At 37.3% G+C, this 19,781-nt stretch overlaps 5 protein-coding genes across 7 annotated transcripts in view; 4 read left to right on the forward strand and 1 right to left on the reverse strand.

Annotated features, from left to right (window-relative positions):
- Positions 1-222: 222 nt before the first annotated feature.
- LOC111430501 (pentatricopeptide repeat-containing protein At3g49170, chloroplastic) lies at positions 223-3,140 on the forward strand. 2 transcript variants are annotated; one of them, XM_023066766.1, is made up of 2 exons: positions 223-2,770; positions 2,862-3,140. In XM_023066766.1, exons 1-2 carry the CDS (start codon positions 255-257, stop codon positions 2,866-2,868), a joined length of 2,523 nt encoding a protein of 840 aa, XP_022922534.1. In that variant the 5' UTR covers positions 223-254; the 3' UTR covers positions 2,869-3,140. The 2 variants fall into 2 exon arrangements, with proteins under 2 accessions (XP_022922534.1, XP_022922533.1); XM_023066765.1 differs by having other exon boundaries at positions 223-3,139.
- A 1,179-nt stretch (positions 3,141-4,319) lies between these two features.
- Positions 4,320-6,643, forward strand: LOC111430899 (probable protein phosphatase 2C 8). Its single transcript, XM_023067380.1, has 3 exons — positions 4,320-5,061; positions 5,563-5,668; positions 5,993-6,643. The coding sequence occupies exons 1-3, from the start codon at positions 4,372-4,374 to the stop codon at positions 6,304-6,306; spliced, it is 1,110 nt and encodes a 369-aa protein (XP_022923148.1). The 5' UTR covers positions 4,320-4,371; the 3' UTR covers positions 6,307-6,643.
- A 944-nt stretch (positions 6,644-7,587) lies between these two features.
- On the reverse strand, positions 7,588-11,944 carry LOC111430508 (cyclic nucleotide-gated ion channel 1-like). 2 transcript variants are annotated; one of them, XM_023066774.1, is made up of 8 exons: positions 11,379-11,944; positions 10,343-10,763; positions 10,051-10,263; positions 9,604-9,878; positions 9,407-9,518; positions 9,092-9,328; positions 8,348-9,008; positions 7,588-8,183 (listed from the first exon to the last, which is right to left on the reverse strand). In XM_023066774.1, exons 1-7 carry the CDS (start codon positions 11,402-11,404, stop codon positions 8,349-8,351), a joined length of 1,944 nt encoding a protein of 647 aa, XP_022922542.1. In that variant the 5' UTR covers positions 11,405-11,944; the 3' UTR covers positions 7,588-8,183; position 8,348. The 2 variants fall into 2 exon arrangements, with proteins under 2 accessions (XP_022922542.1, XP_022922540.1); XM_023066772.1 differs by having other exon boundaries at positions 8,153-9,008.
- A 349-nt stretch (positions 11,945-12,293) lies between these two features.
- Positions 12,294-16,230, forward strand: LOC111430877 (probable protein phosphatase 2C 76). Its single transcript, XM_023067345.1, has 10 exons — positions 12,294-12,446; positions 13,060-13,119; positions 13,211-13,318; positions 13,505-13,632; positions 13,943-14,041; positions 14,245-14,403; positions 14,594-14,680; positions 15,111-15,202; positions 15,656-15,730; positions 15,814-16,230. Coding segments are annotated over exons 2-10 (906 nt in total). The 5' UTR covers positions 12,294-12,446; positions 13,060-13,117; the 3' UTR covers positions 15,970-16,230.
- Positions 16,231-19,117: 2,887 nt separating this feature from the next.
- LOC111430746 (probable trehalose-phosphate phosphatase C) overlaps positions 19,118-19,781 on the forward strand; it is a 3,148-nt gene continuing 2,484 nt past the window's right edge. Inside the window, exons 1-2 of the mRNA XM_023067142.1 lie at positions 19,118-19,358; positions 19,433-19,573. Coding sequence (XP_022922910.1) covers positions 19,161-19,358; positions 19,433-19,573 — 339 coding nt within the window. The 5' untranslated portion in view covers positions 19,118-19,160. The remainder of the gene's footprint in view (positions 19,359-19,432; positions 19,574-19,781) is intronic.

Below are 19,781 nucleotides of genomic sequence, written 5' to 3' on the forward strand. Positions count from 1 at the left end.
TTTTTTTTTTTTTTTTTTTTTTTTGCTTTAATATTTGAATTTTAGACTAAAAATTAAAATTTTAGAAATTTATATATCTATTAAATATAAAATTGAGAGATATAATTAAAATGAATAATAAATAAATAAAGACCCATTTAATTTTTGGACCATTGAAAATCTTATCCATTTTGAAACGGCAGTTGCAAATCCAATCTAAATAGCCCAACGAAGGCGCGAAAAAGAGCAACCGGTAATACAGTTAGAAGGTGAAGATGCAGAGTCTGCCTCCTCCCACTACCCTCAAAATTCCCTCCCTTTCTTCAAATCCCTCCCCTTCTCTCCAATTCCCCACATTTTCAACGAATCGTTTGATTCGCCAAATCAACGATGGCCGCCTTCGTACAGCGATCTCAACTCTCGAACACATGGTGCAGCACGGATCCCATCCTGATCTTCAAACCTATTCACTTTTCCTCAAAAGATGTATTAGAACTCGTAGTTTTGATCTTGGTAGGCTCGTTCATGAAAAGCTCACTCAGTCGGACCTCCAGCTCGACTCTGTGACTCTCAATTCTTTGATTAGCTTGTACTCCAAGAGCGGCCAGTGGGAGAAAGCAAAATCCATTTTTGAGCACATGGGAAATAGTAGGGATTTGATCACGTGGAGTGCGATGGTCTCTTGCTTTGCCAATAACAAGATGGGGTTTGAGGCGCTTCATACGTTTCTTGATATGATCCAAAATGGTTATTACCCAAATGAGTATTGCTTTTCCGCCGCAATTCGCGCGTGTTCCACTGCTGAATTTGCATCGGTGGGTGACTCTATTTTTGGATATGTTATTAAAACTGGATATTTTGCTTCAGATGTATGTGTTGGGTGTGGCTTGATTGATATGTTTGTAAAGGGCCGCGGCGATTTGGTTTCTGCCTTTGAGGTGTTTGAGAAAATGCCCGAAAGAAATGCAGTTACTTGGACACTGATGATTACTAGATTTATGCAATTTGGGTACGCAGGGGAAGCCATTGATGTATTTTTGGATATGATATTAAGTGGATACGAACCCGATAGATTCACATTAAGTGCTGTGATATCAGCTAGTGCAAAGCTAGAATTGTTATCGTTAGGGCAGCAGTTGCACTCTCAAGCCATAAAACATGGGTTGACTCTGGATCGTTGTGTTGGTTGTTGTCTAATAAATATGTATGCTAAATGCTCTGTGGATGGATCCATGAGTGAATCCAGAAAGATTTTTTATCAGATTCTGGATCACAATGTCATCTCTTGGACTGCAATGATCACAGGATATGTTCAAAAAGGGGGATATGATAAAGAAGCTCTTGACCTTTTTCGTGGGATGATCTTGACTCATGTTCTACCGAACCATTTTACGTTTTCCAGCACTCTCAAGGCCTGTGCAAATCTAGCCGATCTACGGATTGGCGAACAGGTTTTTGCTCATGCAGTAAAGCTCGGTTTCTCAATAGTTAATTGTGTTGCAAACTCACTTATTAGCATGTATGCACGATCTGGCAAAATTGATGATGCAAGGAAAGCGTTTGATATTCTGTTTGAGAAGAATTTGATTTCTTATAATACGGTAATTGATGCATATTCTAAGACCTTAAATTCTGAAGAAGCTTTTGAACTTTTCAATGAGATTGAGGATCAAGGGATGGGGGCTAGTGCTTTCACATTTGCTAGCCTTCTGAGTGGAGCAGCCAGCATTGGTACAATAGGGAAGGGCGAGCAAATTCATGCTCGCGTGATAAAGTCAGGTTTGAAGTCAAATCAATCCATATGCAATGCCTTAATCTCTATGTATTCCAAGTGTGGAGACATTGATTCTGCTTTCCAAGTTTTTGAAGACATGGACGACAGAAATGTCATCTCTTGGACTTCAATTATCACAGGTTTTGCAAAACATGGGTTTGCAACAAAAGCCTTGGAGCTGTTCCACAAGATGCTCGAGGCTGGTATTAGACCAAATGAGGTCTCCTACATTGCTGTTTTATCTGCTTGTAGTCACGTGGGTCTTGTTAATGAGGGTTGGAAACACTTCAAATCAATGTACGCAGAGCATGGAGTCACTCCGAGAATGGAACATTATGCTTGTATGGTTGACATACTGGGTCGTTCAGGATCTCTCTCTGAAGCCATTCAGTTTATCAACTCAATGCCTTTCAAAGCTGATGCACTTGTGTGGCGAACATTTCTCGGAGCATGTCGAGTTCACGACAACCTAGAATTGGGGAAACATGCTGCAAAAATGATCATCGAACAAGAGCCACACGATCCTGCTGCATATATCTTGCTATCAAATTTGTATGCATCCACCTCGCAATGGGAAGAAGTTGCAAATATTAGAAAGGTAATGAAACAAAAAAACTTGATCAAAGAAGCAGGCTGCAGCTGGGTAGAGATCGAAAATAAAGTACACAAGTTTTATGTGGGTGATACATCACATTCAAAAGCTGAGGAAATATATGATGAACTTGAACACTTGTCTTCAAAAATAAAGAAATTGGGATATGTCCCCAACATGGATTTTGTGCTTCATGATGTGGAGGAAGAGCAAAAGGAGAAATATTTGTTTCAGCACAGTGAAAGAATAGCAGTAGCCTTTGGTCTTATCAGCATATCTAAGTCGAAGCCTATCAGAGTTTTCAAGAATCTACGAATTTGTGGGGACTGTCACGCTGCAATCAAATACATTTCATTGGCCACAGGCAGAGAGATCATCGTTAGAGATGCAAACAGGTTTCATCATATTAAGGATGGAAGATGCTCCTGCAATGAGTATTGGTGATGATGTTAAAACTTAAAACTGAAGCTGATTTCACCATCATTTGGACAATGACTGATGCTGCAGTAACGAAAACTGGTGATTAAAGGGTGCTCGAAAACCGACGGGCGAAATCGGGTATGTCTTCTTCATCCAAAACTGGTGATTAAAGGGTGTTCCATATTCATTTTAATTTAGACAACCCCTCGTAGACATGGCTTGATTTACTTTGATTTTCTACTTTCAATTCATTGTCTTTATCCTTTTTCTGATGTCCAGCGGTCTATGGGATATTTTAGGAAGAAACAAGATATTTCCACTCTCCTATGAATATATAAATATAAATTAAATTCATCCCATAAAATTTTCTGAGACGTGTAGGAGTGGCATGCTTTTTGGTACACGTTAGAGATGTTTTATTTATTTATTTTTGGACATTACTCGAAGTGTAATAAAATCAATTTTATGAACCAAGTGAGGATATAAGATATGATATCAATAAATGTTGAGTTAGTCGTTCAATAGTTTAGATATTTAGTAGTTCTTTTGATGTCGGAAGTTCAAATCAGTTTTATTGTATAGAAGGGAAGTTGAACTATATTATGAATGATGGCAACCTGTGGAGGTGTTTAAGACCACAAATTAAAGTAGGAAAAATGAAAAATAAGAAATTGCCCCATAGATTTTATATATAGTACGCTTAGACTAAGTAATCTGATATCAAATTAAAAAATATATAGTTCTGGTGTAGTTCAAAATATTAAAATTGGTTGCTGTGATACTACACTAAAGAATTAAAAATGAAATAGAATAAAAATATCAAACGTTCAATTGAACTGTAGCCACAAGAAAATATTACTATTTTTCTGAGAAGGAAAAAAGAAAAAGAAAAAATCTGAACCGTTCAAACAAACTTGACCAACGAAGATCTGCATACAGTGCCGCCAGAAGGTTTCCAAAATAAGAATAAAAAAATAAAAATATCTTAGATGCACATCATCTGTGGAAGGGAACAAAATAAACCAAATATTTATGGATCATAATCTGAGCCCATTTAATTGTATAAATTAGGTTTTAAAAGGGCTATTAAAAGTGGGATTATGAGTTAATAGCAAATTAAATATGGGAGTTAGTGAGCCAAAAATTTCTTTGCAAATGGTGTTTAAGAACCCAAGAATTTGAAACCTGGACAGCTAACCCATTAATTCAACACAGACACACCATACGAGGTCCAACTCCGACATCAATCTCCCATCACATCACGACGCGTGTCCTTTCCCGCCTCTCACTTTTAGTCAATGTTTCCGTCACAGCCAATTGAAAACGACCCTTCTTCCATAACCAGACGCCACGTAATTCCTTCCCTCCCCGGCCCACCCCTCCGAACCGAATCACTCCAACCTCCACCTGTGGCCTCCGTAAATCTCAGCCGCCCACGTCTCTGTTATCAAATCCAACGCCTTGTGGTCCCCGCAAACCCCAGGTGGCTTCCATCCGAACACACTCCCCAATCCAGCGGCTCTCATTCCTTCTTCTTATGAACTATCATTGAACTGCCACTTCAATCCTCTCAATCATCCCCTTTCTTTTTCTCTCTCACTTTTTCATGCATTCACTGGACAAGCTGCAGCTCACTAATACCACCCGCAACTTCCTCCGACCATCAGACGCCGGAATGTGCGACCACACAACCATGATTAAGACCAAGAATGCTCGCCGGAGACGGCTCAGAGTTCGTAAACTGAGGTACAAATGGCAGAGGAAGGTACACGCTGCAGAGGAAGGCGAGGGCGACGAATTACTCGAAAATGGAGTTTCGGAATCGAATTGTGATCCAGCACTACTCTTTGAGAACGAATCCATTTCGCCGTCTGATAGTGGAGTGTACAGTGAGATGTCGATCATAGGGCGGAGGAAGGAGATGGAAGATGAAGTGAGAGTGGAATTGGGATTGACGGCGATTAATGATGAGAAGTACGATTTCTTCGCCGTGTACGACGGACACGGTGGCGCGCAGGTGGCGCAGGTGTGCCGCGAGCGTTTTCACCGGATTGTGGCGGAGGAGATTGTGGCTCGGGGAGAGATGGATGAGGCGGAGTGGACGAGGTTGATGGAGAGGTGCTTTGAGAGAATGGACGGCGAAGTGAGTAGCGGTGCTGCTGTGATGAAGACGGTCGGCTCGGCAGTGGTTTCCGCGGTGATCGGAAAGGAGGAGGTGGTGGTGGCCAACTGCGGCGATTGTCGAGCCGTTTTGGGTAGGGATGGAATTGCCTTGCCCTTGTCTAACGATCATAAGGTGCACAATCTCAACACCGGCTCTGTTCAAATTACTCAATTAGACTCATTCTAAGGACGTCGTTAAGGGAATTGAAAACCATACAAGTCAAGGAACTACTTGGATTTAAATAAACGATTCCATCATGGATCACACCCATTTTGTAGCAGACTTTTTGACTCTTAAATTAACTGGACTCTACAGTTGAAACTCGTGTAGATAATGAATCAATTCCGAACTGAAAGAACAATGCGATTGCAATTTAAAAAGTGGTTTAAAATGCATCGATTCAGCACTTGGTTGTGATGGTTATTCTTAGAATATTTGGGTATGATTCGATGATGCCCTTTCTCTGTTTTTTTTTTTTTTTGTTCTTATTCTGCCCGTTGGAGAATGCTGAAATTCACCATTGTAGTTTAGGGATGCCTGCAATATTTGGGTATGAAATTCACGATTAGCTTTACGACTGTTTTGAATAATGTTGTACAACTTTTAGCTTATATGAATCCAAATTACGAGTAGCCTGGCAGAGCTGATGAGTTGAAGAGAATTGAATCTGCTGGTGGGAGGGTCATAAACTGGAATGGCTACCGCGTGCTAGGAGTTCTTGCCACTTCAAGATCCATCGGTATGTTCAAAACCCAATATACATTCTGCAAAATTTGACTACAGACCTATAATTTCATTTTGATTCAATTCCCTTCATGAGACATGAACTTCAACACTTTAATTCGAAACTGTTATATCAAATGTGAGAGAATTCTCCTTATCTAGCTCATTCTGTGTGATGAACATTATCTAATTTTCATACCTAAGCCAAAAGAGACATAGAAACATGACCCCTTACAATCAATTATTTCCTGTTATAGGCTACTGGATGTCATTGTGCTTATGAAAATCTCTCTGCAAATATAGGTTTCCAAATTATCTTCTGAGTTCTTTTGCATTGCAGGTGATGAATATCTTAAACCATTTGTAATCTCCAAACCAGAAGTGACTGTGACCAAGCTAACCGAAAAGGATGAGTTCCTCATATTAGGAAGTGATGGTCTGTGGGACGTGATTTCGAACGAAATTGCCTGCAACATAGTAAGGAGATGTTTTGGAGGCAAAATGAAGAGGATTTCATTAAAGGTGGCGAATGACAGCCATGTCGCTGAAGCTGCAACAGTGTTGGTGGAGCTTGCAGTGGCTCGTGGAAGCAAAGACAACATCAGTGTAATAGTAGTAGATTTGAGGAAAACAAACAGTTCTTCCTCTCCATGATGCAACATGTTTCTTTCAACTTCGCTTCCATAGCATTACCAAGAATCCGACGGTTTTGTGTAGACTTTTTCGACTCAACTTTACCGCAAGCTCACCGTGGATTCATTTTGACTGTGGATAGAGGTAATTGTGTGACACTGATATGCTTAAAATGGCCGTTGAATCAAGAAACTGCAGCGATAATATAACATCTAATTCATGTGTTTTTTTATAACTGGTTCTTCAATGAATGTATATTGATATCTTACATCTTGTGGCTGTGCCTTTCGTTTGTTTGGAAATCTGTGTAAGACTATGTTTTTCTCATCCCATGGCTTTTAATTTCTATCGAATCATATTACTACCGGTGTTTCATTGCTAATCTTGTAGAGCAGTCGGTCTCAAAAGGGAATCTCCATCACCAAATTAGTATCTAATCCCTTTTTTTAATGTCTATTCAATTCAATTTCTTACTTTTCTATTGGTTTGGTAGACCTTTCATTATGACCCATTAATATTGTGACGACCGAGTAAAAGAAAGTTACACAAATGACTCAGAGACTACATTTGAAAAATAGAAGAACGTTTGAAAGCTCTACAAATGAAATACAATAAATTAATTATCTTGTTTATGTCATATAGCACTTGTCTTTAAAGCATGTATCTACACACTTTAATTAGTTCGAGTAGACAAAAATACATAACTTTGTTGAAATTTGTACATGTAGGGTTAGGATATCAATTGTTGGTAGAAAATGGTACAAATGGAATCCCCTTTTGAATGAGTCCTGTTTCTACCTAACATTTTATGACTTAAAATGCAAAGAATAACCAAATGAAATGTGGATAACAATTAATGAAAAGATGTGGGGACTTTACAATAATTGAGAATTATTTCTAAATCAAAATTTAGTTCATAGACCAATTAGGTAGTTAACTTGCTAAATTAAAAATTGAATATTATAAATGTAATTAAACATAATTTAGCTTTTCTAATAAGATGTGTAAGTAATACAAAATAAGATAAGTTATATGAAGGAAGTTTTGGTAAGATGAAAACTAGAAAGATCGTGAACAGACTTGGGATGATTAAAATGCTAAGCTTGATTAGTGGGCAAGATTAAGAGTCGACTCCAAATAGAATGAGGTTAAAGAGAAGCGAGTAGAATTGGTGGTTCTCAAGCAGTTTGATTTTGTGGGTGGCAGAGGTTGCAGATTAAAGTAAACCATTGTTTTGTGTTCATTCAATCCCCACTTCGGAGCTCTCTGATTTCTCTTATCCGGAGCTCTCTCTCTTGGTGTTGTGTAGGTATGTTTCTGAAATGGGGTTTTGAAAACATTGATGAGAAGAAGAACAGGAAGCTCCAATTCTGGTGTCATTTCCTAACCCTGCAGATTTTCAGGAAAATAAAACTTTTTTTAGAGCTAAACTTAAACGTGGAAGCATATATTTGGATTTGGCCGTCTTTCACTTCAGGAAAATACACGTTTCCTTGTTTTGTCCCCTTTGTGGTTTGCCAACTCTGTTTTCCATCTTCCATTGCTTGTTCAACAACTCACTTCTAAACAATACTTTATGATGCTGCTGAAACTCAAAGAAAGTGGAATTTCAGTCTGACTTCAGACCCTCAATGCCATTTCAACTGTTGTTTCTGGCTGGTTTTCAGAATTTCAGTCTCACTCTGCTACTTAACTTACCCTTTCTCTACTCTCCTTCTGAAGCTGCTGGTTCTACTTTAGACAACGTTGCTTACCATTTCTTTTATAGATAAAGGCAGCAACAAACTTTATTTCAACAACCCAATGTGGCCGGGTGAGTGCGTTTCTTATGTTTCTGGTTAATCAGGGCGACCACAACCCAACGGCCTTCAGTTCAGAGCAAAGTTTATTAAGACTACCTAGAAAGTGCTTATATATACTAAATTATGATATAACTATTGATACACTAACGCAATGATTTTAAAAGTGTTTAAATAGTACTACTAACACACAGCAAAATTATGTCCATGTTTCGAATGTGCTGATATACTAAATAGAAAGAGTTTCCATTAGGCGTTGGTACCTTATGGCAACCCATTGGTGTTGTTACTATGTCCAGGCCTATCATTGCTCCCACTTATTCTTCTTCGTCTTTGATATAGAGCATGCCATGCACTACGAATGAATCTTTTGGCATGAGCAATTCCGGTGGTGCCTGAAGGCTGCGAACTCCCACTTTCAATCTTAGATCTTCGCTGCTTATTCTTTTTGTAACGATACCACGCAGCACAAATGAGAGGAACAGCCCATTTCTTGCATTGCTCTTTAAATTTGGGATGATTGCTAAGCTCTGAACTGATGAGCCACCAGAATTTGGAGATGAAAATCTTCAAATCATTTGCGCTCAAAACAAATGCTTCCACTTTGGTGTGCGCAGAGACAGTTTTTGGGGATAAGGGGACAGTGGATAAGAGTGGATCTTTCAGTCCCCAATTCAAAAGATCTTCTCCGAAGTAATTATCTTTTGTAAGGCTCTCAGACGACCCTATTGTCCCATCTTCCCTGTTGTCGTTGGAATACATCCATAATTTGCCGTGGATTACGAAGATCATCTTGTCTAGCGGCTTTCCTTTTTCAACGATGATGTTACGCTCAGTGTATTCCACTGGCTTCAGATAACCACAGACTGCATCAATGAGTTTCTCGTTCAACTGTTGACCGTTCAGTATTTGAAACATCGAAACCTTCACGATACATTAGAAGAAGAAGACCATGAAGTGAAACACAACACCATGAATGGAAACATAAAGGAGAGCAGGAAACTTACATTGTTGAATGCAGGTGAGCAAAGATGTTTTACTGTGCTACTTCTGAGATCAGTAGGAAGATTACGGAGAATGTTGGCAACATCATCACTTCTAGTTTGCCGCAATTTACGCATCTCACATTTTTTGATTTGCTTCCTTAGTTTACGCGGGAGAAAATGGAAGGGCGTCCACAGTTCAATATCTTCCACCTTCAATCTCAATTCCTCCAGTCTCGCAATATTTGCCTGCAGAAATGTCTGTGTTTCCAACCAAATTGGCACGTTATCAATTATTTCTAGATCATGAAGCATACATGAATCTTAATTAACACTCACCTGTAAATTCCCTATTAAAAGTGCAAATAATACCAACCCAGCAATGGTTATGGAGACTGCAAAGAAAATTTCCCATATATGCTGACTAGTTTTGAGGCCTTGTCCCAAAGAACTGAAAAAAGTTAGATGTAAACGTAGATTATGGGTAGAGAAGTAACACAGTAATGCAGAATACGTGGGGTTTCTGGAATACAGACCTTAGATTCTGCAGACCCCACCAGCAACAGTAACAGAGCTTACATATCAAATCAGTTGAATAGACAACGCCAGAAGTTAAGGCATCATCAAATATTCCAAAATTGAAAGCTGTTTTGTCATTTGATGATGCATTTGCAGAGCAATCTTTTATGCATGACCTCTCAACAGAGCTGAGGTTATGCATCCGAGGGCAATATGGATCAGCGCCACACCTTTTCTGCAGGCAACTTGCTTTACGCTCAATAGCAAACAGGTACCAAAAGGCTCCAAAGGCCTGGAAGGATCAGATACATACAGAGTTAATGCTAAGATAAAGGCAAAGGCAATGAAAGAGTACACAAGTTCTGACGACTGAGACCATATTTTGTATAATGTCAATAACCCTCTCATTTTGAACTCAATACAACAGATGATGAGATGAATCCTTAACGACTTGATGAACTTACATGACTTGAAAGCATATACAGGAAGAGATTGAACATAGCATTGCCCCCAGTAGAATTGGGAAAAAGGCTAGAACTCAATCTAACTTTCTTTAAGAATTTGTATATCCGTAACGCCCTTGGCAAATGTTGAATTATAAGAACAAATTGCAATGACCTCAGAGCCATGCTAAAATGAGAGCCTTTTGCTGCTGGAATGACTAATAGATTCACCACCTGCACAAGTGATTCCTCACATGTTACAGAACATCAATGTTCCAAATTCATTACTTGGGCAGAGGTTAATAGTCCAAACCTGTGGGAGAGGAAGGACGGCAAGAATGTCAACAGTAAAGTAGGATAAAAGATATCTCCTGCCTATTTTGTAAAGCGTTTCCTTTTTTGCATCATAGGGCCCAGTATAACCCATGCGAAAATGAAAGGCAATGATCAAAATGTAGCCAAAATCAATGAGCGAACGCAAAACTATAGCCGTGATCCGCAAATTCTGGTCAAACTCAATACAGTTTTTCTTTTCATCAACTACTAAGATGTAACAGAACAAAGGGTCCAGTAAGATCGCAGCTACACACAATATCACAACTACTTCATTCCACACATGAAGCTCTCCAATACACTTTTTTATAAACCTCAACCCTTTACTCATCTCTTTTTTTAAACAATTAATCTTTCCAGAAGGTCTCTCAGCCACGTGTTCGCCAGAGCAAGACTGAGTCCTAAACAAATCACAACTTAAATCAGCATATAAATCAATGACATGCCTAAGAAGCATATGAACAAAACATATATAAATGAGTAGCTATCATTTTCACTGAAATGGCCCAATAAATTCCCTAAAATAGTGGGAGAGTGATCATGAGTTTATAAGTAAGGAATATATCTCTATGGGTACGAAGAGAAAACTACTAGAGTTTATGCTCAAAGTGGACAATATCATACCATTGTGAGGATTCGTGGTTTCTAACCTAATATCAGAGACATGCCATTAACTTAGCTATGTCAAAAAATTTCTCAAATGTCGAACAAAGAAGTGAGGCTCCAAAGTGTAGTCACCCACTAAAAATACACGTAGGGAAGCACAAATCATAAAGAAACTAAACTTTGTCTTTTTTCCTAAAGGAGAAACCAAGAGAACCTCGTCCCAACACCCAATAAACCCCAACGGCTACATCAGAAACTCCAAAGGCAGTGAACAAACTGACAACTCAAAAGAATGAGAGGAAGTCGAACATATTCATGAGATACAAAGGCTCCTCCAAATGTAATAATCAAACAACATTCCAGGCATAGTTGCGATGCTAAGAGTTCACGTTAAGAACAAAAGAACTAACCCTATGGCACCATTTTCTCCATCCATAGCGATACGAGCTCTTTCTTGCTGAAAACAGGATGAATATCCTTATAACACCATCCTCCAGTACCCAAGCCATGCCTTCGTCCGCCATTAAAGCAATCCCCCAGGGTTGGTTGTACATAATGAATGCCGCCCATTTGTACAAACACGGACTCAGAGAAATTATATGCTTCTTCTGTAATCGAAGGCGTTTACCTCGTTGGACGACCAGCCAAACGGGACCCATTCCACGATTGTCGCAGAAAAGGGACAAATATATGGTACTTCATCATCCAAACATTATGAATGATAAATGTTGGTCTGTATATAATTCCAGACTGCCATTATGACTGGTAAAACTTTCTTCTCAAGAATGAGGGGTCGTCCCAAGTCAACCACAGTGTGGCTCTGGGATGATCGGAATGGAGAAATTGGGCGCAGTTGGTTCCCGCGCCGGAGGTCGAACAAGGTGGGTTTGGAGGGGTTGGACTCTGCATCTTTTAAGGATTTGTGAACGACGGAGACGACATTAAAGAGCCTATCGCCAATAATGCGTCGATTTTTGGATGGTGGACGACAAGCTTCCCGCGTCCTGATCCTAAAGAGCTTCCAAAATAAATTCTTCCGCTTAAAATGTTGTGATCAACAATTAAGGGTATTATAGTTTAAAAAAAAAAAAAAGATTTTGGTAGAATGGAATTATAGATAAGATTAAGCGAGGTCAATAAACTTAAGCTCATGTCTATTTATCACCCAAACTCATAAACAAAATGTAGAATAATGAGAGATAAAATATTAATTTAGATTTAAAGAAAGAAAAAGAAAAAGGGTGAGAAATCCATGAAAATATTAGTTAAAAAAAGGAAAGCTTTATTATTATTAGTATTCAGTGGACGCAAGGTAGGCGCCATGTTGCCACCTGCCTTCTTCTCTTCGGTGCCAAAGCTTCGAAAGCCCACCACTATCTCTCTCTTCCCCCATATTTTTCTCTCTTCTCTCTCTTGATTATCCCCTTTTTCTATCCCTCTACCACTTTGTTCTGCCCGATTCTTCCATGTTCCACCGAGTAAGTATATTCATCCCATCCCCTGTTTTTCTTTCCAAAATGCCCAGATGGGATCATCATTTTTACGCTCATCATCCCATTTCATCCCACCTCAAACATTTCTGATTTCCCCCCCACCCCCCCCAAATTCCCATTCTTCCCTCACACAATCTCTTTCCATTTTGTTCAACACTCACGATTATTTGCATTACAACCCCCTCCCCCCATTTTTCTGGATTTTTTTTTTTTTTTTTGTATGTTTGCCCATCCAAATAGCTTCTGTAAATTAAAGGGTGGTGGATGAATACAACAGATTTGATCCTTTGCCCGACCCATTTCGTTCTTTCGAGCTTAGCCTTAGTTTTCGGGAAGTGTTGCTTGCCTCAATCATGTCGGTGTTGAAAGTTTTATGTTACCTTAGCGTTTGATTGGAGACTATCAGAGCGAAAGTGCTGTTTTGTTTTTGTTCAAATTTCGCCCCTGTTCAGATCTTTTCTGAAATCGAAGTTTTGAATGTTCAATGCTTTTTGATGCGAGGATTTAGTTTTGCTGCTTCTGTTCTTTGTTACTGCTTTTGAATCTGTTCAGGATCAGGTTAGCATCTTTTGATTACTGTAATGATGTGATTATGCAGCTGTTGGCCTCGATGGTATGCAGCCATAATATAAGGACTGGGATTGCTCAGGCTGGATATGTTGGAATAATCAACACAAGTGTCTAAATCAACGATATCTGGAGGAGTTTGCCTTCCAATCTTGGATTTGTTCACACTTCGAATCGTGAAGGAGTCTCATGATGGTCGATACGGGTGCATCGGAAAATCGTGCGCCGGTTGTTGATAAGCATCCGGAGAAAGATGAAGATGGTGGTTATGCCAGTGGAGGGTGGAAAAGGTCTCAATGGATTTGCTTGAATAAAACTTGCTTCTATTTATTTAAAGCTGTTGCTTAGTTGTTATTATGTTCTTATGAAAATGAAAAGAACACAATGCTTTGATCTCGTAATTGCGCCTTGTCTATCAAACGACTGATTCCAATGAGATATGCACTAAACTTGTGATCCCTTGGTTTGCTATGCAGTGAAGATGGGAAACTTAGTTGGGGGTATTCGAGTCTCCGAGGAAAGAGGGCGACCATGGAAGATTTCTTTGATATTAAAATGTCAAAGGTTGATGGTCAAATAGTCTGCCTTTTTGGCATCTTTGATGGTTAGCCTCTCCCACCATTTTTGCAGTGGCGTGATGTAGGTGTTGGGTTATCTGTAAATTTAACCATTCCAATTTATAGGCGATATGATGTTGTGATTAAGGTGTTAGGTTTCACTTAGTGACTGAAGATCAAAAACTTTGAAGTTCCTTGGTTTAAACTTTATATACCAAGCCATACATTTTTCATTTAATTTTGACGCTTGAATTCAATCATTATCAGAGATTATTTTCTTTTAATGCATAGTTGATGCTAATCATTCAAGTTATAGAAGCCATCATGGAGTAGTTACTTCTTTACATGTGGTTGCAGGTCATGGTGGATACCGTGCTGCAGAGTTTTTGAAGGACCATCTCTTCGAGAATCTGATAAAGCACCCAAAATTCTTGATAGATACCAAATTAGCTATCAGTGTGTTTCCTTTCCCCTATGCCTCACTGGTTTGTTTATGAAGATAAACTCATTAGGTTTATAAGATGACTGTTTTTGAGCTGTATACAATTGTAATAGTACTGGATTTTAAGTTTCATATTCTTTGTTTACATTACACTGTTTTGTATTTGAGTCCTAGTAATTTTGAACTCACATCGAAAGTTTCTTCTATCACTTCCCAGGAGAAACGTATCGACAGACGGATGCTGAATTTTTAAATTCCGAAAAGGATACTTTAAGGGACGATGGCTCTACTGCTTCAACAGCTTTGTTAGTTGGCAATCATCTCTATGTTGCCAATGTTGGAGATTCGCGTACTATTATATCGAAGGGCGGTGAAGGTAGTTCACTTTTGTTTTTCACACAAAAACACCACGTGACGGTATTATTTGTTTACTTTTTCGTAACGTTAGGTAGAAAGTCAAGACTCTTGGGCATGAAAGTTTATTCTAAAAATGATTAAAGTTGAACAAATCGTAATGATATTTAACTACGAGCGAAACTTGAAAGTAATTGCATTCTTCTGGGCAGCCATCCCTCTTTCTGAGGACCATAAACCAAACAGAACTGACGAGCGGAGGCGAATTGAAAATGCCGGGGGTGTTGTCATGTGGGCTGGTAAGATTTCAATAATGCTTTTGCTAATGATGTTAAGAACTGCTATCCCTGTTGGTGAACTTGGGTATTGACATTGACCAGTGCTAACTTGAAATAGATAAATTAGGGACTCAAAGTTCCACCATCGCTTTACGTTGTCTAATAAATATGAATCACGTGCTAACGGAAAGCTCGAGTACCAAAAGGCTGAAATATACATCCTAAACGAAAAACCAAAGGTCCTGTTCATAATAACAATTATGGAAGTAAAATGATTTCAGGGAAGTTGGAATGTATTTCCTTGATAGGTATCTACTAGATAGAAAATTTAGCTTCTCAGAGATTAGTTTCTTCTGGCCATCTTTTGGTCCTGTATTTGAAGTTTATCAATCATACAATGTCATTGTGATAATCTGTATCTTAATCACATCGCATTGTCTGTTGCTGTCAGGCACTTGGAGGGTAGGAGGAGTGTTAGCGATGTCCCGTGCTTTCGGTAACAAGATGTTGAAGCAGTTTGTTGTGGCGGATCCTGATATTCAGGTATCTTTTCCACCCCATCATTTAGCCCACCATTTTAGTTCTAAAACTTAAGTTCACTCTTTGCAGGGGAGCCCAAATAACCCGTTTAGTTCACTTTGACATTGTATGATTGATGAATGAAAGAGGTTAGGAGTTCGGAAGAAGAAAGCTTTGATGAATGAAATGTATGATTATAGCTTATAGCGTTCAAGAATGTTGCTAGTTTGAGCATAGGTAACTAGTTTAAATGTATACCCTCAATCAAGAGGTTAGGAGTTCGGATCTCTGAACTCAATAATAATACTAACACTATATTAAACTATTCTACAATCTTGCTGGAAAATTTATCGTTTTAGATGTTATGTTATACATGGAGCAAGACCAGATTCTTTCTGAATATTATCTTGAGTTTAGTTTGTTTACTGTTGGTAAAGCTTTTCATGGTTCACAAAAACTGCCCACCATACTTGCCAGGATCTTGAAGTAGACAAGGACATCGAGCTGCTTGTTCTCGCAAGCGATGGACTTTGGGACGTGGTACGCAACGAGGTATGCTCACTACATCATTACCCCATGTATCTAAGATGCTCTAAATTGTGAACTCCACATACGAACTTAAATTCTGGATTCAGGATGCAGTACTAGTTGCGGGGAAAGAAGAGGGACCTGAGGCAGCTGCTCGGAAACTAACCGAAGCAGCGTTTACCCGTGGTAGCGCTGACAATATAACATGCATTGTGGTGAAGTTTCATCACGACAACGCAAGCACGGGTGTCGAAAACGACTAAGAATTTTGTATGTGTGTAGATTCTTTTTGTAGAGAGCGAAAGAAGTTGGATATTGGCTGTCAATTCTGCACCTAGAGCAACAAATGGGTGCGCCAAAGGGCTTTGATTTGTTAATTCATTGGCATTTTGTAATCTGTTTTTCACCAATCTTGTTTTACTGTTGTTCATTCCACAATCTGTACGCTGTCGTGTCTGTGTGTCTGTCTGTAGTAAAGTGATACAGAACAAATTAATTAATGTAGTTTTATCCAATTCTCCTCACTGTCTCAAACATATTTCTTCTCTGTCACCTTATTTCATTCCATTTTTTTAAAATTCAATAATTGCAAGGTGGCTGGCTGACTTATAACTTAAAACCACTTAAATGTCAAAGGTTTGGAAGATACCACTTTATTTTCCACCCATGCTAATGTATACGAAATAATTTTTAAGATTATAAGTTTAAGATTCTATTAGACATAAAATATATTAAATTTATATTTAATGATTTCGTATCTAAAAACTAAATTTTTAAGATTATAAGTTTAAGATTCTATTAGACATAAAATATATTAAATAATATATTTAATATATGAAATAGGGTGGGAAGAAAATTAAAAATGGCATAGATTTAGTTTTAATAATTGTTAAATTATAATCGAGAAGATTAGGTATTAATATAAGGTATTAATGTAAGGAATGAGGTCCAATTTGGTAATTTGAGTAGGAAGGCTATAAAAAACAATATTTAGTGGGAAATGTTGGGGAAGTTTTGAGGTAATGTTGGGTAATTAATTAGCTCTAAAACTTATTAAACAAATTTGATAACAAAGTTTCCCAATAAAACCCCTTCCCTTCTTCTCTCTATAAATGTCCAATCAGCTCCATTTCTCTCTCACCAGTTTTGCCAAAGGGAGCCATTTTCAAATACATTACTAGTAAGTACCCTTTTCTCTCTCCTCTCATCTCCTTGTTTAGTGCATATTTCTTGCCACATACAGGCATGCATAAACACTTGCCATTTTGTGTATGTACGTATGTATATAACGTTACATGTACATTCCTTTCTTTAGGGACACACAAACCTCTTGCCTTTTTTACTCTAACATGTAACTGAATACCAAGATATGAGTCTACCTTTTAATATTTTTATTTACTTTTTTTTTTTTTTAAATATCATATGTTAATAATCTAAAAATTAAAAAGATTCACAATTTCTATAGTTAAATAAATTTAGGAATTACTTGTGATTTAACCTCAGAACGTTAGAAACCATATAATTTTATTCTCTGCCTTTTCTTTTACGATACCATCTGAATAAATTTGCATTTTTTTTTTTTTATTTGTTGGCTGTTTACTTGTGTAATTTTGTGGACCTCACATGTGTCGATGACGGGCAGGGGTTGATTCAGTCTCCCGCCCACTGACCCAAACAAATTCCTGCCCGGAGATCGACACATGGACTCCAACTATTCCAATTAAATCCCTTATTTAATGACACGTCAGAACGCTGTCCACCCTGTAGTCACCACGTGGGAAAGCGTCGGCCCTACCTTTTTAATTCCGTTTTGTCCCGTAGCAGGTCACTTTCTTGACCCGATTCGTACCCGAAAACGGTTACTGTTTTCTTTTGTCGGTTACCATCTTTTGGTCATGCTTTTCTGTTCTTTTATTTTTTTAAATAATAATCTACAACTTTATTTCTGTTCTTTTACGTTTACGGTAAACAAATTTTGTTTTGGTAAGATAAAGATATTCAAATTTTACAAAACTCCATTTAGGCTTACTTTGACATTTTAAGTTGTGTTTTTGCTTATAATTTTAGAAGATTCAGTTTCAATATTATATGGTTTCCCTAAATTATATTTTTTTTAAATATTTATTAATTTTCAAATATTCTCTTATTTTACCTTTTGTTTAAACGTATTTTAATTGATTAAGGAATTGTAATTTCATCCATTATTTTAATTTAAAATTAGTTGAAAAAATTAAAAATTTTAATATCTTATTTGGATAATAAGGAACTAAATTGAATATACTTTTTGTTTGGATGTGTTGGGGATGGTAATCGACTAATGCATGGGCTAATTAGTAGTTAATCTATAAAATTTATAATTGTAGTTCCAATTTCTTAAAATAAAACTAAGATTTTTTACTGAATTATATCAACAAATTGCATTTTAAATATAACGTTTATAAACTAATTAGCCCAACCAAACATATGTGACCCCATGTGTAAATAATTAATAAGAAAATTAAACTAGAAATAAGATGTTTTAAACATTAAAAAAAAAAAAAAAAACAAAGGATTTTTTTTTAGAAAAAAGAAAAAGAAAAAGAAAAGAAAATATGAGCCCATGCAATGGAGTAGGTAGGGTGTGAACGGTTCGGTTTGGACCAAAATGGAGGACCGAACCGGACCTTTTGGTCATATTATTGTATTTTGAACTGTAAATTAGGGAAACAATAATATAATTTTAGATTTTAGTGAAATATTGTTGAAAAGACAAAATTGTTCACATGAAGAACCCCACAAAACCGTCAAATACATAGCTTGTAGTTTTGTTTATAATTATATCTATTTTAGTTTTAATTTTACATTTGAAATTTTATTTATTTACTTATGTTTAAAAAAGGGAGTGAAATTAAAGCTGGTAAAACTTCCAGAGCACATTGTAGAGAGTGTTATTGGCATGTTGGTTTCAAAACTCCTCCAAACTTACCAAATATAAGATATAATAGATTGGTTAGTAAGTTTTTTTATTTTCTTTTTATTTTAACTTTAACCTGTTTTATACATAGTAATTCATTTATTTAATATATTTTTTAATTCAATAATTTATAACATAGTTTTCATTTTAAATTAAAAGTGTTTGTCTGTATTAGAAACAAATTCATTTTTTTTTAATAAATATATTATGTACTTTGTAAAGTAAAAATAAAAAATAAAAAATAGTACCAGAATGTCTCCCTTTAGAGGAGGACCATTTTGTGAAGAAAGGCATTAATAAACAATAAAATCAGACCTAGGTTTGACTAGAAATGAAAGTAAATTACTAAAATAGCCACATCAGCTCGAAACGTGGCCGAATAGATAAAAGGGAACTTTATGAAATTTCCCCTTTAAATACCCCCACCGAACAAACAGAGAGCCCTCCACCTTCTCCAAATTGCCTCAGTTTTTTTAAAAAAAAAAAAACACACAAGCAACGATGAACTTCTCTCTTCTTTTTAGCCATGTTTTGCTGAAAGGAAAATCCCTGCTCCTAATTTTCCTTCCCTTCACTTTCGGTCTTCCCGCCCTCCGCCGCACAGTGCTCTGGAGATCGATAATGGGACTCTCCGGCCGGCTTTCCGGTCACCGGAACTCCGTACAAGGTTCCGATTCTCACAATTACACTTCATGGCTGGTACGAAATTAAATTTTAAATTTTCTTTTTCTTTTATATTTCTGGGTTATTAAATGTTGATTACCGTGTCTTAGAAACAATATCCCAGTGGTTTGGAATCGTTTGAGAGCATAATGAAAGAGCTACCGAGGAAGAAGATTGTGGTGTTCTTGGATTACGATGGAACCCTTTCTCCCATTGTGGATGATCCTGATCGAGCTTTCATGTCTCCTGAGGTAAATTATTACTATTATAAATTTTACATATTTGGTTCAAATATAAACGTTCCACACTTTAATATACATTCAAATCTTAGAAAGATTGTTAATGCCTAAATGCTTGATTTTGTTTTGGAAGCAGTTGAGATATGTTATATCCATAATATCCTCTCTTTTTTTTTTTTTTTTTTTTTTTTTTTTTTTTTTTTTTTTTTTTTTTTTTTTT

This window comes from Cucurbita moschata, unplaced genomic scaffold (genome assembly GCF_002738365.1).
Source record: "Cucurbita moschata cultivar Rifu unplaced genomic scaffold, Cmos_1.0 Cmo_Scf00034, whole genome shotgun sequence".
NCBI lineage: Eukaryota > Viridiplantae > Streptophyta > Magnoliopsida > Cucurbitales > Cucurbitaceae > Cucurbita > Cucurbita moschata.